This window comes from Hyperolius riggenbachi, unplaced genomic scaffold, assembly GCF_040937935.1.
Source record: "Hyperolius riggenbachi isolate aHypRig1 unplaced genomic scaffold, aHypRig1.pri scaffold_193, whole genome shotgun sequence".
NCBI lineage: Eukaryota > Metazoa > Chordata > Amphibia > Anura > Hyperoliidae > Hyperolius > Hyperolius riggenbachi.
This window is the reverse complement of record NW_027152404.1, coordinates 80,671-102,910: the sequence shown is the minus strand read 5'-3', so window position 1 is coordinate 102,910 and position 22,240 is coordinate 80,671. Positions and strand designations below refer to the sequence as shown.

At 44.6% G+C, this 22,240-nt stretch overlaps 1 protein-coding gene across 1 annotated transcript in view; it reads right to left on the bottom strand.

Annotated features, from left to right (window-relative positions):
• Positions 1 to 3,552: 3,552 nt before the first annotated feature.
• The window catches only part of LOC137543732 (protein QNR-71-like), a 51,457-nt gene continuing 32,769 nt past the window's right edge, over positions 3,553 to 22,240 (bottom strand). Inside the window, exons 4-13 of the mRNA XM_068264864.1 lie at positions 20,695 to 20,844; positions 13,554 to 13,694; positions 13,313 to 13,477; positions 12,445 to 12,603; positions 11,095 to 11,460; positions 8,246 to 8,425; positions 8,066 to 8,165; positions 7,747 to 7,949; positions 5,514 to 5,604; positions 3,553 to 3,786 (exon numbers count right to left, since the gene is read on the bottom strand). Coding sequence (XP_068120965.1) covers positions 3,639 to 3,786; positions 5,514 to 5,604; positions 7,747 to 7,949; positions 8,066 to 8,165; positions 8,246 to 8,425; positions 11,095 to 11,460; positions 12,445 to 12,603; positions 13,313 to 13,477; positions 13,554 to 13,694; positions 20,695 to 20,844 — 1,703 coding nt within the window. The 3' untranslated portion in view covers positions 3,553 to 3,638. The remainder of the gene's footprint in view (positions 3,787 to 5,513; positions 5,605 to 7,746; positions 7,950 to 8,065; positions 8,166 to 8,245; positions 8,426 to 11,094; positions 11,461 to 12,444; positions 12,604 to 13,312; positions 13,478 to 13,553; positions 13,695 to 20,694; positions 20,845 to 22,240) is intronic.

Here is a 22,240-nt window from a genome sequence, read left to right as displayed (position 1 = left end):
GCACACACACACACACACACACAGTCAGCCTGCACACACACACACACACACACACAGTCAGCCTGCACACACACACACACACACACACAGTCAGCCTGCACACACACACACACACACACAGTCAGCCTGCACACACACACACACACACACTGTCAGCCTGCACGCGCACACACACACACTGTCAGCCTGCACGCGCACACACACACACTGTCAGCCTGCACGCGCGCGCGCGCACACACACACACACACACACACTGTCAGCCTGCACGCGCGCACACACACACACTGTCAGCCTGCACGCGCGCACACACACACACACTGTCAGCCTGCACGCGCGCGCACACACACACTGTCAGCCTGCACGCGCGCGCACACACACACACTGTCAGCCTGCACGCGCGCACACACACACACTGTCAGCCTGCACGCGCACACACACACACTGTCTGCCTGCACGCGCGCACACACACACTGTCTGCCTGCACGCGCGCGCACACACACACACACACACACACACACTGTCTGCCTGCACGTGCGCACACACACACACACACACACACTGTCTGCCTGCACGCGCACACACACACACACACACTGTCTGCCTGCACGCGCACACACACACACACACACACACACACTGTCTGCCTGCACGCGCACACACACACTGTCTGCCTGCACGCGCACACACACACTGTCTGCACGCGCACACACACACACACACACACACACACACACACACACTGTCTGCACGCGCGCGCACACACACACACACTGTCAGCCTGCACGCGCGCACACACACACACTGTCAGCCTGCACACACACACACTGTCAGCCTGCGCACACACACACACACACACTGTCAGCCTACACACACACACACACAGTCAGCCTGCACGCACGCGCACACACACACTGTCAGCCTGCACGCGCACACACACACTGTCTGCCTGCACGCGCACACACACACACTGTCTGCCTGCGCACACACACGCACACACTGTCTGCCTGCGCGCACACACACGCACACACTGTCAGCCCACACACACACACACACACACTGTCAGCACGCACAAACACAATGTCAGCACGCACAAACACAATGTCAGCACGCACAAACACAATGTCAGCACGCACAAACACAATGTCAGCACGCACAAACACAATGTCAGCACAAACACAATGTCAGCACAAACACAATGTCAGCACAAACACAATGTCAGCACAAACACAATGTCAGCACAAACACAATGTCAGCACAAACACAATGTCAGCACAAACACAATGTCAGCACAAACACAATGTCAGCACAAACACAATGCACTGGGAAGGTGATTTGGGGGGGGGGGGTCTGAGGGCGATCTGAGGGTGTGGGGGGTTGATTAGGTGCCCACATGGGGGAGACTGGGTCCTGATCTGATGGGTGGCAGACACAGGGGGTGACGATGGGAGATCAGTGAGGGATTACAGGGGGGAATAGATGTAAACAATGCACTGGGGAGGTTATCAGAAGGGGGGTCAGAGGGCAATCTGAGGGTCTGGGTGAGTGATCATGTGCCCCCAAGGGACAGTTTAGGGTCTGCTCTGATGGGTGGTAAGGGGTGATAGATGGGTGATCAGTGGGCAAGGCAGCTGTATACAGGGGGGGCGGTCAGGGGACCCTAGGGGGCAGTTAGGGACCTAATCTAGGGGATAGCGTCGCTAGATAGTGACTGGGAGTGATTGATGGGTTTTTATGGGGGTGATTGGGCGCAAACTGGTGTGCTGGGGTGAGCGGGGGTTCTGAGGGCTGGGCGATCGGGGGTCCGGGTGTGCGAAAGTGTTACTTTGTCCTCTGATGGTTGCACGACGAGTGACCATCAGCGGAGGAGGCAGCCAGCATAATACACTTTGTTACAACAACAAAGTGTATTATGTGCTTGTGATTGGCCAATCGCGCCTGTTTGAAACCCGCTGGCGCTGCTAATTGGCCAGCGGGTTACAGCACAGAGTGGGCGGGGCCAGTGTCCAGCATCAGATCACATCATTGATGCGATCTCCGCCTACCACCGATGGGCGTATTGCAGTCGTTTAGGCCCAGTACTTGCCGCCATTGGCTGTGGGCGGTCGGCAAGTGGTTAAATGCCACAATTTTTAATTTTCCATCTTTATATTCATTTTGTGTGCCATATGCTGTGTAAGATGGTGTTTACTATCACTATTCAATTTGCTGGTTTGTTTTAAATGCCACAATTATATCATTAGAATTAATGGTGCATGTAACCATCCCAGTTACAATTTGAACTAGAAATGTACAATGTCTCCCCAATCACCAGAGTCTACTTCATGTCATGGTCAGGGAACTGTTGATTTTATTAATTTAGCCAGGATGCCTGGGAAAGCCTCCTCAGTAACAGTTGAGGAATCTAATTACATTTATGTTTGCTAAAGAATGTTTCTCCTCTGTATGTCAGTGTATACAAGCTGTGTTTTTTCAGTATTTGTCAGGAACCAGTCCGACAAAGGCTTTTTATAAGCCAAAAGCTCACTGTTTATCCATCTCTAAGTTAGCCAATAAATGGTATCATCCTGATTCAAAACTCCTTGACGATGTTTATGGAAATGCCGACCTGGCATCTGCAGCGGACAAGACCAGGAGCCGAGGGCACAGGACGGCTGCCAGGGGCTGGAGGAAGCCCCAAGTGATTTTTGTTTTGCCTGGATGTATCTGTTAAAGGTACTTTCCTCAGATATAAAAACTCCCCCCCCCCAAAAAAAAAAAAAAAAAAAAAAACCCTGGCCGATCCTTTGCTGAGGCTGGGTGCACACTTGGCAGTGTGGAAAAGGTTGCATTCTACACGAGTTTGCCCTTTTCCTACACTTCCATGTTCATGCAAAACAGGAAGTGGAAATTATATTGCATCACCATTGACTTTCATTATGTGTTTTTGAAAGATTCATATTACAAAAGACATACCCATGCTTTTAGGTGGCCCATTGAGTAACATATGCAGAAACGCTGCATTTTATGAAACACTAGCATTTCTGCTAAGTGTGTTCCCAGCCTAATACCATTAGCCATAGACCCTGAACAAGCATGTAGCAGAACAGGTTTGATATGGTCAGATCTGAGACGGATAGCTGCATGCTGGTTTCTGGTGTGGTTCAGACACTACTGCAGTCAAATAGATCAGCAGGGCTGTCAGGCAAATGGTATTGCATAAAAGGAAATATGGCAGCCTCCCACTCCAGTAGTCCTTATGACTGCCAAGCCAATACAAATACAGTATGAGCTTTTCAACACAGTAGGTTAGACCTGGAGCAGTTAGAAGATTAACTAGGACTGTCATGTCAATACTTGCTTCAAAATCCTGTCATCTTACTGATTAGGGGCAATTAAAAACAAACATTTCCAAGGTCATGCAAATATGTATGTAGCTTGTAAAAAAAAAAAAAGTTCAAATTCATACAAGTTTACATAATTTTGCATGAATGTGACACTAAATCAGGGATGGGAGGGATAAAAACACCCACATTTTTAAAGGAATTAGGTTTATTTTACCTGGTATAAAACAAACTTTGAAAGCAGCAGAGATTCAAGTATATTTACACAGGACTAGGTTATACCAGCTTTGCAGAATTTCAAGTACATTTACAAAAGACTAAATTACACCAGCTTTGCTTTTCAGCAGAGGATCATGCTCATGATTCCCACGGAAGAGCACATCTTTGACTTGACTGAAGTACACACTGATCCGACTTCCATTGTCATCTGCTGCACTCCCAATGGGGCGGTACTGCCTGTATTTTCTGAGGAAAAATGAAATCAATTTAGTGACGCTCTGTCAAAAACTTTTTTTTAAAAGGACAACTGAAGTGGGAAGATTATCTAGACTGCCATATTTCCTTTTAAACAATAACAGTTGCCTAGCAGCCCAGCTAATCTACTTGGCTGCAGTAGTGGCTGACCACCACCAGAAATGAGCATGCAGCTAAATCTGTCAAAAAGTGCCAGAAACGAATCTGCTGCATGCTTGTTTAGGGGCTACGGCGGTATAAGAGGATCAATTGGATAGCCAAGCAACTGGTATTTATTAAGAAAATATGGCAGCCTCCTCTTGCTTCAGTTGTCCTGTAGTGTAAATGACTTGTGTTGTACATATGCACTAGGCATTTGGGTTTAATTTGTGGGCTCTGGTGCAGTTGGGTTTTAGATTGTGGGACAGAGGTGTAATGGGGTAGCAGCTCCTGCAGCCGAGAGCAACTAACCATTTACCCTTTAATATAAAGGTTCACCCCTCCATAGGTGTTCTGTGGCCACAGTTTCCAGGCAGATTGGGTGGGTGCTGAATGAGGCTCTCGTAAAAAGAATTGACCAAGTCTACTTAGTTTTCACCATTAAAAAAAAAATAAACGACTCAGGGATTAGATGCAGGGGCGTAACTAGAAATCACTGGGCCCCCCTGCGAATATTTGGATGGGTGCTCCCCCCCCCCCGGGTGCTCCCCCCCCCCCCCCCCCCACGGGCCAAATAATCATAATGGGGCAGCGTTTCATTGTAAAAAAAATTGTAAAGTGGGCAGCATTTCACCAGACAATTGTAATGTGGGCCAGAAAATCATAATGTGGGCAGCGGTCACCAGAAAATCATACGTGGACAGCATTCAGTCAGACAATCGCAATGTGGGCAGCAGTCACCAGGGGGAAAAAAAAAAAAAAAAAAAAAAAAAAAAAAAACACAATTCACTTACCTGTCAGGAGTCTCTCCCGGCCTCTGGTGCGCAGCTCCTCCAGCGACGATCCTCCTGTGCAGTGCAGCACATCTCCCGCGCTGACAGGCAGAGTGCAGGGCTACGACAAGATGGCTGCCGAAGCCCTGTACTGGAGACAAATAGTCTCCAGTGCAGGGCTTCGGCAGCCATCTTGCCGTAGCCCTGCTCTGCCTGCCGGAGGAATATGCAGGCTGCTGGAGCGGGGCATGAACTGGCGCAGCGTCTATTAGACGCTGCGGCCAGTTGAGCACCTTGCTGGGGGGGGGTCCAGAATAGGGCGGCAGCGCTCCCCCTGCGCACAGTGAGCGGACCCCAGAGCGGGACCGGGCCCCCTGCGGCTAACGAAATCGCATCCCCGGTAGGTACGCCAGTGATTAGACGACATTTGAGTGAGTGTTCTTCCCATGAGATAGTGCCCACTAAAGATATTGGAGAAATTAGTTGTAAAGATGTAGTCGGAGTACCTATACCCAAATCCCACCATTTGTGGTAAGATGGTTGTAGGTCACTGTGGGTATTCACTACAACATCATGATAGTTCCACTGGAGCTGGCCTTTCAAAAAAATATGGAACCCCTTACATGTTTCCAAACACAGCTCCATGTATTTTCCTTCAATACTCCCAATCACCTAGCACTGTTACCCACCACCTACTTTCAAAATTTTATGTATAGCCTTTTCTTGCAACACAGGGCACAACAGGACATTCTATTATAGGAATATAATCCACAGCACTACAGTAGGCAGGAAAAAAAAAATTCTTACTTGTACAAAATGACTCCAACCACTGCAGCAGCAAGAACCACCAGTCCAAATATTGTTAGGGTAGCAGAAAGAGTCTTGTTTGATCCAGGGCCTAAACAAAAATAAATTTATATCTACATCTACAATACCAAAATTAGTCAGCATTGGTGGCCTGCCCCAAATCTGTATATGGTAACCATTATATTGCAAGCCAGAAGATTGCCTGCCATGAAAGAGTCCCGATGCACAATGGGCACAAATTGAATTTCATGCATTGAGAACTTCCCACCCCAGTGCTCTCCTATAGGGACAGGAGTACACTGCCAGGGCGATAGATAGGATATAGAACACAAATGTCACCATTTCCAGTCCGATTACAAATTTTTGACAACCCTGCATTTGCGCCCACCCTAGTTATCTGGTGTCAAAGGAATCTGATCTTTGGACTCCTAGCTAAAACTATACTCACTGTAAAGGCACAAACAGCATTACATGTACTATTTGCAGTATTTTCATATCTGCAACTTTCTAGTCTTCTCCAGGTCTGGCATATTTTTTTTTTAGAAGGTCCAACTGGGGTAATTTGGGAGGAAGGTCCTCTTCAAACAGATCTCATAACTATGCAATTTTATTGGTTTAACTCCTAGGTCTGCTCCAGAATTCCAACACAAATATGAAGTGCTGAGACAATGCTTTTGTTTCTGTTACCTCAAGGGACTAGTCTAAAATCTGGAGGAATGCAGCTTCAACTCAAATCTGTGGCCAAGTGAATGAACATCTACAAAGTCTTATTTGTTACAAGACCCCAGTTAACCCCCCATAAATAGATTCCAGCTATTCCCAGCATACTGGAGAAACTGCAGTGTCAGGGATCATTCTATACAAACACTTATTCTGGACTTACCCTGTTATACAGAGCTTTGCTACTGTTAAGGAACATTCACATGTCATCCCAAAGCACCCCCTTGGATTTGCCTGTTGGTTCTCATCCAACATTTGCTGAACTATTAACAGCCACTCGCTGGCTATCTCTAAACACTGGAAAGACGTCAACTCCCGTTTATTTTGTAAATAAAAACAGTCGCATTTTTTTTTTTTAAACCCTAAAATTTATACTGTACAAAATGGGAAGCATATTTCACAAAGTTTGGGGATCATCCACACTGTCAGAATAAATCCACATGTAGGGTCAATGTGTTTTAATAGCTAACTGATGCCAATACTCCTCCCCCTCTTCATACCTCCCAGCTATAGAAGCTGCCATGTCTCCCCTCTTCTTGCTGCCCTTTATCCTGGGAAAGGAGGTGACAATTGCTTCAGAGTTTACAGAAGCCACAGATGCTTATGGCCCATACTCACAGGCAACTTTTTGGGCCTGTTGCCAGCACACGTGAGCGTGTGGGCAACAGCCCCTCGCCAGGTCCCTCCGCGTACACATGCGGAAGAAGGACCAGCGGCGCGACGGAAGCTGTCGCCGACGTTCCTATTCCCCCCGCCGGAAGCTCCGTATTCCTCAATGGAGGTTGCTGTCGCTAGTCCGCGGACTAGCGACAGTTGCAGCGGCAACTGTCGGCAGGCGATTGAGCAGTTCAACGGTGCATACTCACGGGCGACCTGTCGCCGCAACACGTGTGCCGTGGCAACAATTGTAGCCCGTGAGTATGGGCCATTAGGGTCCAATCATCTCCCCCCTTCCCCCCCCAAAAGCCTATGTGTTCTCTGCTGATATGTGCGCAATAAAAGGAGTCCTAATCTGCCTGAAATGTCTGGTTGGGCAGACCTAGAAAGTAGAATAAAGGTCTCTATTACACTTTGAAGCGAACAAGGCACCTTTTTTCCCCATTTTTAGAGGCCCATTTACAGTGGGGTATTGCAACACTAATGCAGGTCACTGCAATGCAAAACCTTTGCACATTTTTTGTGCATCTAGCGTAGTCTGAGGGCGCAAGGCATCCCAATGAGTGAGTTACTGCAAAATGCATGCCAACCATGAAGCACTCTGCCTATATGCTATGCATAATGTGCAGCCAGACTTTTCTATCCCTGCAACTCTTCACCCACTGAACACTGCCCAGAACTTGTAAACTGTTGACAATAACTCCCTCCCACCAAGATGGCCCATTTACCACTAAAACATACAACTACCACTATAGTGGTAAACATCTACGGTACTGCAATACTTTTAACATGGAGAGATAGCGATTTACAAGCATTACTAATCCATTTAGACCATAAATGTAAAACCTCCACTTACCCGGGACAGACACAAGGGTACTTGCAAGAGCAAGACTTGCACCATCACTCAGTGTAATATTGACACAGTAAGAACCTGGCTCTGTAAAACCTCTTCGTAAAGTTAGCAGACACTGGTCAGAAGGTGGAATCTGATCACAGACCATGTTCTGAGGAATCATGCATGAGGCATCTGAAACAGTTGTGCAGGCATCGGTGGGTAGGCTAGAGGGGAAAGACAAATTGTCATTAAGACCATTTGGTCACCACTCCGTATTGTCAAGGCACAAATAAGTCTGACAACAACTTAATGGGGTGGAAAGGGGGAGAAAGCCACTCACCTCCCCTCACAAGACACTACAAAATCAATTAGAGAACTTGCAGCCTGAGAAGACACTTGAACATTGGTGGTTTCAACAATGTTGACTCGAAGGATGCCATCTACAAGACCAAAAAAAAAAAGTTTAGCCTCAAATTTTCTAGACAAGTGAAAGAGTCAAAAAGTAAAAAAGGTCACCCACCTACAACTGTTATCTTGTTGTTGTAGTACCCATATCTGTTGATAAAGCAGCCAGAAGCAGGAGTTGTGAACATGGCAGTTGTAGGCAATGTAGTGGTGTGCTCTGTAGTGGTAACATTCTGCTCTTCTGTAGTTACTGGCAGAGTTTCAGTTTCTAATGGTAGCAATTTAGTAGAGTTACCTATGGAAGAGAAAATGGATAAATACTGCATATCCCTAGCAGCAAGCTACATTTGCCAAAGCTTATTTCAAGTCTTTAACCTCTTGAGGACCGCAGCCTTAAAATCCCCCTAGTGAACAGGCTTAACTGTTGGTGGCAGTGGATAGCTTCCCTGCCTACAGAGGGGACAGCAGTGTCACGTGGCTGTCCACAGTGCAGAGTTATTAGACGGCGGTTTCGCTGGGAGACTGACAGAGCGTGAGTGATCCCCTGCAATCTCCATTCCCAGCCATGCCAATCTGCGTGGAGTGGTCCTGGGGCTGCTTATGCCAATCGGCGTGGAGCAGTTAGGCAGCTAAAAACAGGGCTAAGAGTGGTACATCAAATTGCTGGCTGCAACTGTATGTTCAGGCCCATATTTACATCACTGGAGCCTATAGGCATAGATGTCTTGGCACCTTAGACTTTGCCCTCCATGGGCTGACAATGACCTACACCACAAATGTGCTGACTGGGCCAGCTGTCACTTCCCCTGCCTGACGTAGGTAGCTACAGGTGCCCATTTGTATTAATTAGCTAGGAGGTGCCCCTGACCAAAAGGGAGATCTCTGTGGATTTCCAAGAGCTGGGTGAGTAACGTCATTTACGCTCGGCTTAGGACTCTGTATAGGGAAGGAAGGAGGGAGGCACTTGGGAAGGGTGCTGCATTTCCATCATCAGGCATCTGTAGGCATGTGCCTTATGGTAAATGTGGCCCTGTGTACATTAGATTATCCTCAATTTTCCATTTGTAAGAAGTTTCTACTATGGCAACTTCAAGCGCCTGAAGTATTAAAGGTCTTGAAGTTTACAGTAGACATTCTAAACACAGCAGGTAACAAATTGAAGGTGATTGGCTACCCTAACATGAGAGAATCATACATCGCAAATTTGCATTGATCGACCAAGCAAATCACTAATGAGCAACCAACTAGTGTTTGAAGATTGATTGACTAGTGGCCCACACAAGAAATATCCTATGTGATTCACGTCACTAAATTAATCAGATCAAGGTTGTGCTTCCATGCCCTTAATCCAAACTCCATTTTGTAGACTTAAAACAATAAAAATAAAAAAGTGAACAGGAGCAGATTCCTTTACAGTCAGCTGATAGGCTTCCATCCTGCTTGATCAATAAATCTGCCCGATTCACCCAGATGTCAGTTATGGCTGATCACACACACTGGAACTCAATTTGAGAAAAATTCAAATTGGTGGGTCAATCGCACCAAATTGCTAGATGTATGCCCCCAAATTGTTTTTATATGACATTGTGGTCCATTTCAGAGTTTGATAAACTATGCTTTTGCTTGTATTGGACACCTAAATTTGGTACCATTTATTGCACACGTTAAAAAAATTTTTTGCTGCTAGTAGAAACTATTTTACTACTTAATTATGATAGTAAGATGTCTATCTATAATTTATTGAAGAAACCGCATTCACATACAAACACAGTATTCACAACAGCCTTCTTCCCCTCCCCCCCAAAGAAATAAAATCTGTTCCATCTTGTACAATAAAATCCTCCCAAGGAGAAACATCCCAGCCCACAAATTGCAATGTACCTTCTTAACAACAAATCACAATTCCCCAGCAAGAGACTCCTCCCCTACATCCTCAATTCTGTACTCTGATGAGTCTCATAACTTAAACCATCACTCCCATTTACCCCCCCCCCCCCCCCCCCCCCCATTTATCCTGCTGAAGAGCCATCAGATTCTCAGCATCCTTCAAAATATTAGCTTTGCCTGTCCATTCTCTAAGGGATGGAGGATCCAGACCTCTCCACTTAACCGGAATCAATCTTTTAGCTAACAATTGATCTCTTATAACTACTAATAGATTACAATGCATCGTGCACCACCACTAGATGGTTCCCAAACAGTAGAAGAACCAATTATCCTTCCAGAACTAATGAATACTTTATCTCCCCCCCCCAAAAAAAAAAAAAAAAAAAAAAGTCAAACATTTTAGGACACTCCCACACCAAGTGCATAATGTGCCTTTTCCCCCCCACCACCTCTTCAACATCCATAATTTACACCAGGATGTATAGAAGCCCATCAGGCATTTTATACCATTTAGTTAAAGTAAAATATCTAATCTTTACTGTGATCTAGACTCCTACTCACAAACCCCTCCCTCTACCAATGTTTAACCCCCAGTGCTTAACCTTAAAGCAGACCTGAACTCAGAATGCCCTTCAGGATACGTGAAAGCAGACATATTGTTAACATCCTGCACTTTCAAATGATCTTATCTGCCGTGGCAGTGTCATGTGACAGGGGGCAGATCAAATTACAACTTGTGAGATTAGACACAAATGAGGGGGAATATTACTCCAAATACACAGGGTGCATTTCTCTCATTTCCCTCTGTGCAGTGCAAGAGTTCAGGTCCTCTAATGCCAAGGACTACACATGCTGCCAAATGTTAAGCTGCAATTAGTGGCTTTAAACATCAGGCACCCAAATTACTGTTTATAGCTGCTAATACTAACATTGCCACCTATGGCAGCACTCCAGATCACCTCCTATGCCCATCATCCTTTCCCCAAGTTTATGCATGGATAGGCTGTGGAAAGAATGCTGCCCAGGTGAAGCCTTTGTAAGTAACCCACACAGACCATTTCCTATATTAGAACTTACTGGTGGTGTGTGAAGGCGTGGCGGTAGGCAGTTCTGTGGTTGCCATGTGTGTAGTAGCTGCAGGAGTTGTTGGAAGGGAAGTTGGTGGAACTGGTTTACAGGGCCCAGGGATAGCTGCCTTAATTGTCAAGTTCAGACTGAAGTTCCCTAGCATGGTGTAATTATGAGTGGAAACTGGGCTATTTGAAACAAAGGAGCCATTGCCATCACTGTAGTTCCAGGTAAATGACAATATAGACTGATCGAGATAGTGGCTTGGATCATGGATTTGTACATCAAACTGGATTGGAGAATCCTTGATGAAGATGTTGTCAGAGGCATTCTTGTCATTCTTCTGGGATATGTCCACATAAAAAGGAATTTCATCTGAAACAAGAAACACAAGAGACAAGAATGCTGTGAATCTGTTAGTCCATGGAATTGACTGGAACCTAAAATTCTCTGCTATTGGGTGGTTAAAGTTTTTGCAGCTTCATCATTGCAGATGGGTTACGAAAAAGTTAAGATGACGTAACTGCAGTTTATGCCTTACTAATACTATGCTGGCCTTGAGCACGCCTATTCAGCCACCAGGAGATTTGGATCTAGAGTAAAGCTGGGCTCACCCTGCTCAAGTCCAGGCGGCGTTAATTACTATTCCACCTCCAGGTCGCCATAGATCGTGAATACTTATGTGCTCCTAGTGTACTATTTTTGTACTTAAAGAAAACCTGAACTGAAAATTAAAAGTCAAAATAAGCATACACAAGTCATACTTACCTCCCGTGTAGTCTACTCAATCTCTTTCTCCTCTCCTGCATCCCATTTGTCAGCTGTGATCAAGGGAATTCTCCGTCCATTTTGAAAATGGCCATTACCCCATAACCGCTTTCTGGTCAGCACAGAACTGTAACATCGTACACGTGAGCCATAGGGAAACATGATCATTACCGGGCACATCAGTTGTCCACTCAGCTATAACTGACAGCAACTGATATATTTCAGTTCTGACAACATGTTGTCAGAACTGGAAGGGATCATTGTCAGAAGAAAATGGTGAGCTTCTGGGATGAACTGACGGCAAGGTAACTATTTAATGTTCATTTGAAGTTACCTCATGTGTTTATTTTAAATAATTTTACTCAGTACAGGTTCCCTTTAACGTTTTAAATCAGATAAGTACACATATAGCTGGATTTATCCCACTCATGTGTACAGAATATAGTTATCCTCTCCACTGATTTAATGATCCTCTGAAGGATGTTGCTGGCTGTACATCCAGACCAGGATAGAGGAACAAAGACCTGTAAGGCCCAGGGGAAAGCTAGAGCCGTTGACAAGTCTTACACATAGTTTGAATCTCCAACTTACCAGTTACAATGTACATGCCACTGGCTTTAGCAACAGGGTTGTGTCTTCGATAGCCTCTTCTGAACACTTTTACCTCAATCATCTGGGCACCAGCTGTGATGTTTGTTGTATTTATTGACAAGAAAGCTGAAGATTTGCCAGTTGTCTGGTAGTACTGGCCTGGGGATTAAAAAAAAAAAAAAAAAAAATACATTAAAAAAAATGAACTAAACCTAGAGTGGCACAACATACCAGATGCAGGAGCTTCTGTACTGAATATATAGCCCACAAAGAGTACACAAGCCAAAGTGTTGGTTCCAATATCTGGTTTGCACAAATAAGTGGCTGTACCAGCACCATTATATACCAAATACACTACTTCCTGGTCAGTCTTCAATGACCAACTCCTAGGCCACATCCCCTCAGAAATAAAATTGTGTCACCACAAAAGGACTATACACAGTATGAATGGTGAAGAGATCACAAGATGTGTTAAAGCATAGGCGGAGACTTAATGGACAACTGAAGTGAGGTATATGGAGGCTGCCATATTTCCTTTTAAGCAAGGCCTAGCTATCCTGTGGATCCTCTGCCTCTAATACTTTTAGCCATACACTGAACAAGCAGGCGGCCGATCAGATGTCAGATTTGACAGTTGTCGGACAAGATGAGCTGCATGCCTGTTTCTAGTGCGATTCAGATACTTCTGCAGCCAAATAGACCAACAGGGCTGCCAGGCAACTGGTATTACTTAAAATATGGCAGCCTCCATATACCCCTCACTTCAGTTCGCCAAGCCCTTTAGGATGTTTGGAGATGCAGTTAGGAATCTACTGCTCATCCACAGTGCAGGCCATTAGGAGAATTAACAAGTCATTCATGTACCAACCTAATGTTTGGAAGATGTAGATGTAGTTATGGCGTCTCCAGTCATGGTGGTGAGGAAAAGGTCGTCCATCAGGAAAAGTGTTGGCAAAACTGCAGTTCCCTTCACTACAGTAGTCTACCCATTTGGTCCAGTTGTACACATACTGATCTTGATAACCAGAGGTAGCTGAAACAAGTAGACTTGTTAGGGAAAGTTAACTATACTGTTTTTATTTAATATATACTGCTATGTTAATATTTACCATTTCCACATTTTTCATAAACAATATCGCCATCCTCATTCTCTTTTTGACATCTGGGAAACTGAAGAGTCACAACAAATGTAACATTTGACCCTATCAGTGCAGGACTGTCACTGGTCAAATGGGCTACTACTTTGCCTCCTAGAAAGAGAAAACAAGGAAGAATTGTCACTCTCAGATGGAACCAAAGTTAAATTGCTAGACTTCCTAGGGATGAGCAAAGACACGCAAATGCTCCAAGTTGATGCAAATTTATGCAGTTTGAAAATGGACCAGTTGAAACCCAGGTTTAAATTGATTGGTCCATTTTCAAACTGCATGTACCTGCATAACATTTTGCATGAACTCCAGAGATTTTGATCAAAAAATAAATAAATGCAAACACTAAGCAGAAGCCCCACAGAGACAATCATTGCATACATTCCTCCATGCATCTTCGACAAAACTGCAGATTTTCCCAAAGGGCGACTCCTGCGTCACTTAACCCCCCCCCCCCCCAGTAAAAATGCTCCAGTTTGAAGTCCACTTGAAAAGTAAGCTAGAACAGTAATCCATTGGTTGAGCAGTTTTAACAGTTTTTGGAACAGTGATGCCATCACCATCAGGTAACAGCACCAGCTGCCATTTGGAAGCTTTACATACCAGCAATATAACCTAAGGAAGCCAAAACCCCAAATTCCACTATGAACAGGCCTACAGTGCCAGAAAAGCCAGCTACTGGAACCCACCCTAGTATTAGTGCTATACGCCTATGCATTAGGCCAAGGAGAGAACCACATACAAACACTGATCATACAAGTTTAAGTACTCAATAGACTATACTTCAGCAAGTTAAAGTCTGTGCTTATATTTTCAACCAGTCTTGGAGCATCAGTAAAGATTGGCAGAGATGCAAATTCTGGCTTGTATGCAGCTTGAAACTGGGCCAATCAAAATTGACAGGAACTGCATTTGGGTAGTCCAAGCTACATGTAATTTGGTGGCCAATGTGATACAGATTCTGGCTTGCATACAGTTTATTACTGACCTAGTGGATGGAGTACAGTGTAATGTTGCCATCTTTGCAGTGACATGGTAGATGAAGTTTAATATTGTAGATAGATTACCCAAGAGGGAAGGCTCCGGATCCCTGTAGAGCCTTCTTGTTACTCTCTGGGTTCTCTGTTCAAATCACCCACTGCATCTTTGTATCTGCTTGAAAGTGCTCAGTGTTGAGTACTTTCAAAGACAAGCAGCTCCATACTACCCCCCCCCCCCCCCCCCCCCCCAAGACAAGCAGTTTTGTACACTTTGATGTACTTACAACATGCTATTCGGATTCTGAAATGGGGGGCCTGGTGGTGGAACAGGGCAATGCAGAGAGGACCAGGAAGAACTTAGGCGAGTATCTCGCCCCCAGGGTGGTTATAGTTATCCTTTGTAAAGTCAAGCACCATATTCAATAAAATGGCATATGCTGGATCAGAGTTTGATAAGAATTTTGAAATAGTGATTAAGAAGCCCATGCAAAAACATTCTGGAATGGGGGGGGGATCTGGATTGTGGGATACAGTTTTGGGCACCACACTATAGGAAGGTCATTAAAGTTCTAGAACAGGTACAAAGATGCACAAAACAAAAAAACTAAAGATTTTTGGCTTGCGGTGGGAAGGGGTGCAGGGAATTAGATTTTGCAACCTGTGCAAAGCGGGGTTCTTTTAACCAGTTAATGTAGAATAGCTCACATCACAGGAAGTAGTTCTAGTGAAATCAAGGGCATCCACAGCTATGACACATCTAGTGAAAAATGGCACCCCCTTCTGCCCGATATGTTTAAAATGATATTTATCGTTTTAAAGGTTAAAATAGTGCAGACCTTTTGAATGAAATTTATCGTATTAAAAAAACTTTTGTCTTACCTGAACAATATTTATCGTTTTAACCCCTGCTTTGCTGCAGTTTGGAATATTTCTGCCCGCCGGCTTTAATGTTTAATAGCCAAGCCCCCTTAAAAAGCTAAAAAACCCCAAATTTGCAGGGAATGTTAAGAAGAAAATTGTGAACAAGAGGGAAAATTCTCTCTTCAAAAAGACCTTATAGTTTGAGAAAATCGATGTTGAATATTCTTCTGACCGTGGGAAAATTAAACGCCCACCGACTTTAATAGCAAAGCCCCTTTAAAATGTCAGAAACACCAAATGTGTAGGGAATGTTAATAGTGGGAACACGAAGAAGAGAAAATTGTTCAAAAAGACCTTATAGTTTGAGAAAATCGATTTTAAATCTTCAAAGAGGAAAATCTATTTAAATTGCGCAATGACATTTCCGTGGAAGCAATTCCCGCTGACTTTAGCAGTTAATAGCCAAGTCCCCTTAAATCCTAACACCAAATTTGCAGGATATGTTAAAAAGATACTTGGAAATTTTTTTAAAAAATTGAAAAAGTTTATTTTTAAATTTAATTTTTTGGGATATGTTCAGAGTGGGAATTTTTTTGAGAAAAAAAAATGGGGTCCCCCCCTCCCGAGCCTCTGTAACCCCTTGTCCCCCATGCAGGCTGGGATAGCCAGAATGCGGAGCCCCGGCCGACTGGGGCTTCGCACCCTGAGCTATACCAGCCCGCATGGTCCATGGTATGGGGGGGGGGGGGGGCGGCCAAGCCTCTCCCTCCGGAGCCCCTTGTCCAATCCATGGACAAGGGGCTCTTCCGCGCCTCCCTTGCCACAGGTGGAGGCGACGACTCCCGGGGGGGGGGGGTTCATGGTGGCATCTGGGAGTCCCCTGTAAGAAGGGGACCCCCAGATGCCCACCCCCCTCCCAGGAGGAGTATAGGGGTACAAAGTACCACTTACCCATTTCCACAAAGGGTTAAATGAAATAAAAAGACGCAACAACGAGAAAAGTCCTTTAATGTTTTAAATTAACCACACTTACCTGTAAGAAAAAAAAAAAATCCCACGACAGTATCCTCCATCTTGCGACCTTCTGATACATCTTGATTGAAGATCTCCGCCGCCCCGATGCCACACCCGCCGCACTGCTCTCAGCTATACTAAGTATAGCTGAGTGCGTCTATACAGACGCATTACCACTGGCTGCTGCTGCCCTCCCTGCCTCCCCCCACCTGTCACCCTCACCCATGCTGGCACCCAATGCACCCTAGGTGCCAGCATGGGTGAGGGTGACAGGTTTGAGAGAGGCAGGAAGAGCAGCGGCAGCCAGCAGTAATGCGTCTGTATAGATGCACTCTCAGCTATACTTAGTATAGCTGAGAACAAAAAGCATCTTTAAACTTTGGCTCCAAGGCTCCCCATTGGTTCCTTATCGACCAATGGGGATCCTCCTGATCCCCATTGGTCTGTTAAGGAACCAATGGGGACCATTGGAGCTAAAATTTAAAGATGCTTTTTTGCTCTAAGCTATACTAAGTATAGCTGAGAGCAGTGCGGCGGTGGAGATCTTCAATCAACATGTATCAGAAGGTCGCAAGATGGAGGATACTGTTGTGGGATTTTTTTTCCTTACAGGTAAGTGTGGTTAATTTAACACATTAAAGGACTTTTCTCGTTGTTGCGTTTTTTTTATTTCATTTAACCCTTTATGGAAATGGGTAAGGGGTACTTTGCACCCCTATACTCATTTCTCCTGGGAGGGGGGCAGGCATCTGAATTCCCCTTCTTAAAGGGGACCCCCAGATGCCACCATGAACCCCCCAGGGAGTCGTCACCCCCACCTCCTCCTGGGGCACCGGAGGGGGGGGGGGTAGAGCCCCTTGTCCATGGATTGGACAAGGGGCTCCGGAGGGGGAGGCTCGGCCGCCCCTCCCCCCCCCGAAGCCCCCCCCATACCATGGACCATGCGGGCTGGTATAGCTCAGGGTGCGAAGCCCCAGTTGGCCGGGGCTCCGCATTCTGGCTATCCCAGCCTGCATGGGGGAACAAGGGGTTACAGAGGCTTGGGAGGGGGGACCCCACATAATTCTTTTCAAAACATTTCCCACACTGAACATATCCCAAAAATTTAATAAAAATTTTAAATTTTTAAAAAAAAAAAAAAATAATGTTTCCCAGTATCTTTTTCACATATCCTGCAAATTTGGTGTTGGTAGGATTTAAGGGGATTTTGCTATTAACTGGTAAAGTCGGCGGGAATTGTTTCCATGGAAATGTCATTGCGCGATTTAAATAGATTTTCCTCTTTGAAGATTTAAAAATTGATTTTCTCAAACTATAAGGTCTTTTTGAACAATTCTCTTCTTCGTGTTCCCACTATTCCCTACACATTTGGTGTTTGACATTTAAAGGGGCTTTGCTATTAACCGCTAAAGTCGGTGGGCGGTTAATTTTCCCCACGGTCAAAAGAAGAATATTCAACATAGATTCTTAAAAACTATAAGGTCTTTTTTAAAAAAAAAATTTCTTGTTCACAATTTTCTTCTTAACCTCCCTGGCGGTATGATTATTTCCAGATTTTCCAAAAGCGGTGCAATTTTTTCACAGGCTTTCAGACCCTAAAAATCATACCACTAGATAGATCTGGGGCAGCCCTACACATTCAATGGATCCAACTCGGGATTACTGCTCTAAGCTGTGGATTTCCGTCCCGAGCCTGACTTGGGGTTACTGCCAAGGAGGTTAACATTCCCTGCAAATTTGGTGTTTTTAGCTTTTAAGGGGGCTTTGCTATTAAACATTAAAGCTGGCGGGCAGATATTTTCCAAACGGCAGCAAAGCAGGGGTTAAAACGATAACCATCGTTCAGGCAGGACAAAGAAAAAATAAATAAATTTTTAAACGATAAATTTTGTTCAAAAGGTCGGCGCCATTTTTTAACCTTTTAAAACGATAAATATCGTTTGATAATGTAAGTGAACGGGGCACCATTTTTATCTAACGGTGCTGGGCGCCATTTTTCACTGACCCGACCTATGTAGGAGGAGGAAACCTCTATCCAGTCAGGAAGGGGGATTTGTGAGTAGTGATGGTCATATCTAGGAGAGCTTATGGAGAAGCATGTGATTTGTTTCATCAGCAGATGGATTTGTAAGACCCTGACTTGCTGTGATCACGTCCTGCTTTAGCACATGATCATGACTAGCAAATCACAAACTTCCACATCTATCACCTGAGCAAACTCACCACATGCTGCTCTATGATTTCTCCTAGAACAGACCAGCACTTTGAGGTTTAACTTTAAAAACCTTGCTTGAGCTGCATACCAGCTGTAAAGCTTGAAGAGTACATTGCTAGAAACAGTAGGCCTTTTTTCCAAGCAGACTGCATTGTCATGTGTAATTGCAAGAGGCCTACTCAGTTGTGCCAATCCTTACTGAGGAACTTGTGTAATCAGCACAAAGGCCTAGTGCACACCAGAGCGGTTCGGCTGCGGTTTGCGATCCGCTAGGGTAATGTTTTTCAATGGGCTGGTGCACACCAGAGCGGGAGGAGTTTTGCAAAATGCATACTCCTGGGCTGCTGCAGATTTTGGATTGCGGATGCGTTTCTGCCTCAAAGTATAGGAAAACCACAAACCGCTCTGAAAAACGGTACTTCAGAGCGGTTTGCCAGGCGTTTTTTGTTACAGTAGCTGTTCAGTAACAATACATGAAATCTACAACACCAAAAACGCTTCACAAAACCGCAAAATGCTAGCTGAAACGCTACAGAAAAAGCGTTTCAAAATCTGCTAGCATTTTGCGGATCTGCTAGCATTTTTTGGTGTGCACCGGGCCTAAGTGCTATAAAAGGCTGTGGGCCATGGCACAAATGTTTATTGGTTTGTTAGCACTTTCAAGTGGAGAGGTGAGGAAGCAGGATCTAATGCCTTGGGTTACATGAGAGTCAATGGTACAGAACAGATGGAGGATTTGCTATTGGCAGGAGGAGTGTAAGGATCTTGCACTAGTGATCCTACTCTTAGCAGCTGGCTCCCTGCAGTGTCTGTGCCCCCCCTCATCCCCTGCAACAGTGTGCTGCTCAAGACCTGTATCCCCTGGCTTGTGGAGCAGAGCGTGCAAGCAACGTGTCAGTGTTGCAATGGTTGGGGATTCTTCCTGTGTGGAAATCACTGTGTGATGTCTATGACACCATCTAGTGGGGTCTTGAGATAGCTGTATCACCCTTGGGGTACATATGGCTATGGGGAAGGGGGCTGACTTGTGCTGGGGATACATCTGGTTACTGGGAAGGGGGCTTATAAGCGACTCACTTTTTCCTGGTTCTGAGGGAAAGTGGGTACCTCGGCTTATATGTGAGTATATGCGGTAGTTACAGTTCTGATTCCCAGTGAAGATAACACACAAGCTGTTAACCTGCATATGGCTTCCAAAGGTTTTCTGTACAGGATTTGGACACTTTAGGCCCCTTTTACACTTACAGCATTGCGGTACTTTCTTCCACCCGCTCACCATTTAAGTCAATGAGAGACAATGCCTGAAGTGCTATAGAAATACTCTGGGCGCATACATGCAAAAAGGGCATGGGATATAGACAAACTTTAGAGATAACAATATATTTTCATGGGTGTTATAATCCAAGATCAAGTGATAAATGTTGAATTGTAACACAATTACAAGATACTGTCTAACAAACTATTTACACTTGTATTAAGCATAGTAAAATAAAAGATATTTACTGGAACTATGCCTACCCACACAGAACACTGACAATTTGTAATAGAATACTCTTTACACATGTATGCATAAAAAAAAAAAAAAAAAAAAACACCCTTGAAAACTACAATTTACACATATTTCTGAAAAGGTAAATACAAAAAAAGCTTCAAAGCAAAAGTTTACGCATTATAATTCTGAAAATGAATTTTAAACACAAGTCAACAAATTTGTAAACTACTTTTCACAAATCTTATTCTGTAAATGAAGAGTTGTTTCCGTGGTCTCGGCACCTGCTATTTAATAGGCACCCCAATTTCTTCTTTGGCACCCAATAGCCAGTATTTTTGTATTCAATCTATGGTGTGCACTTTTAGTCCATTAGCCATATGCGCCTTTCTTGCCTGTCCTGATTCTGGGCACCCACAGAACTTCAATCTGCAGTTACTTTGGTAATCCCAGAAGAGCCTCTTTCCCTTCTAGTTGCAAGTATAGCATGCAGTACGGTTGTTCCAAATCATAATGTCAGTGTAAAAGATCCCTTAATGTTACCTTTCCAGCAGTTTTCCCATCTGGGATCTTCAGATGTCCAGGCAGGATAGAGCTTCTCATCCCAAGAATGGCTGTCAGGGGACCAGCCATGTATCTGGTTGTGATGACTGTCACGGCCAGATCTTCCATACTCTGTCACATCCTGAAAGCCTGTAAATCAGGATAGCCGATTCAGAACATTACACAGCAGCCCCAAATTAAAAAACACAACTGGAGGCATTAATTGAGCACCTGTCTTAAGAGTATTTTCCTGTAACAACCTATAATCTCAAGATTTCTCACCTGTAACAATTAGGCTGGCCAGTCAATTAGTGCATGTTCAATATTAAAGGATTACTGTAGGGGGAAAAAAAAAAAAAAAAAAAAACACATGCCGTCTGCGGGGTACCATTAGAAGCCCCATGCAAGTTCCCCCTACAGTACTCCTTTAACCACTTGATGACTGAGGGTTTCCCCCTTGTGGACCAGAGCAATTTTCACCTGTCAGCGCTCCTCCCTTTCACCAATAACTTAATTACTACTAATCACAGCGGAATGATCTTCATCTTGTTTTTCTCGCCACCAATTAGGCTCTCTTTGGGAGGTACAGTATGCCAAGAATTTTATCCTAAATTCATTTTAACATGAATAAAAAAAAAAAAAAATGCATATTTTTCAGTTTTTGGCTATTAGTGCTAAAGTAAAACATTCTACTGTCGATAAAAGCCACACATTTTGTTCGCCCGTTTGTCCCGGTTATTGCAACATTTAAAAAAAAAAAAAAATCCCCAGTACAGTGTATGGCGCCAAGATTTTATTTGGAAATAAGGTGCATTTTTGCATCCATCGCTAGTTACAAGCCCATATATTAAAAATTTATAGTAATCTACTGCCTTGACATACAAAGCGTCTGACGTCAGATGCTTTGTGCCGCTAGCGTGTATGCGGCTTACCCGGCAAGATGGACGTCACCGCGTGGAGGCCAACACCAAACAGGTAATGTATAAATCTGCACTACATTACTTACATTTATACATTTTGGGGGTAGCAGCGGGGCGGACACAGCGGCTCAGCCGATTCCCTGATGATTTCATGCTGAAATTGGATTGGAATAGGCCTGTAGTGTATGGGCAGATTCGATTAGAGATAAAATTTGTCTCTTGGTCGAATCTGCACACACTCGTTCTAATGCATGGGCACCTTTAGTGTCAAAGTAGCTTCAGGTAAACAAATCAAAGTTGCTTTGGGGCCCAATTCCCTAAACTATGTATCCATGCCTATTGTTGGCGCTTCAGCAATGGGGGGGGGTGGGGAAGGGGAGACCACCCCACACTAACAAACCCCCACAGAACAAAAAAAAAAAAGTTTCTTTCTGCTGAGCACATAAGCATCTAAATGGAGACTAAGCAGCTAGGAGGTCCACAACAATGACAGGCCAAGGTCCATAGCAGAGAGCTGAGAATTGCCGATCTCCAGTGGATGCTCAAAGCAAATTTTCAATTAAAAACAAAAACCAAACAGGACAGCCAAAAATGGCTACATCACTTTGGGCTCTATGCACAAAGAT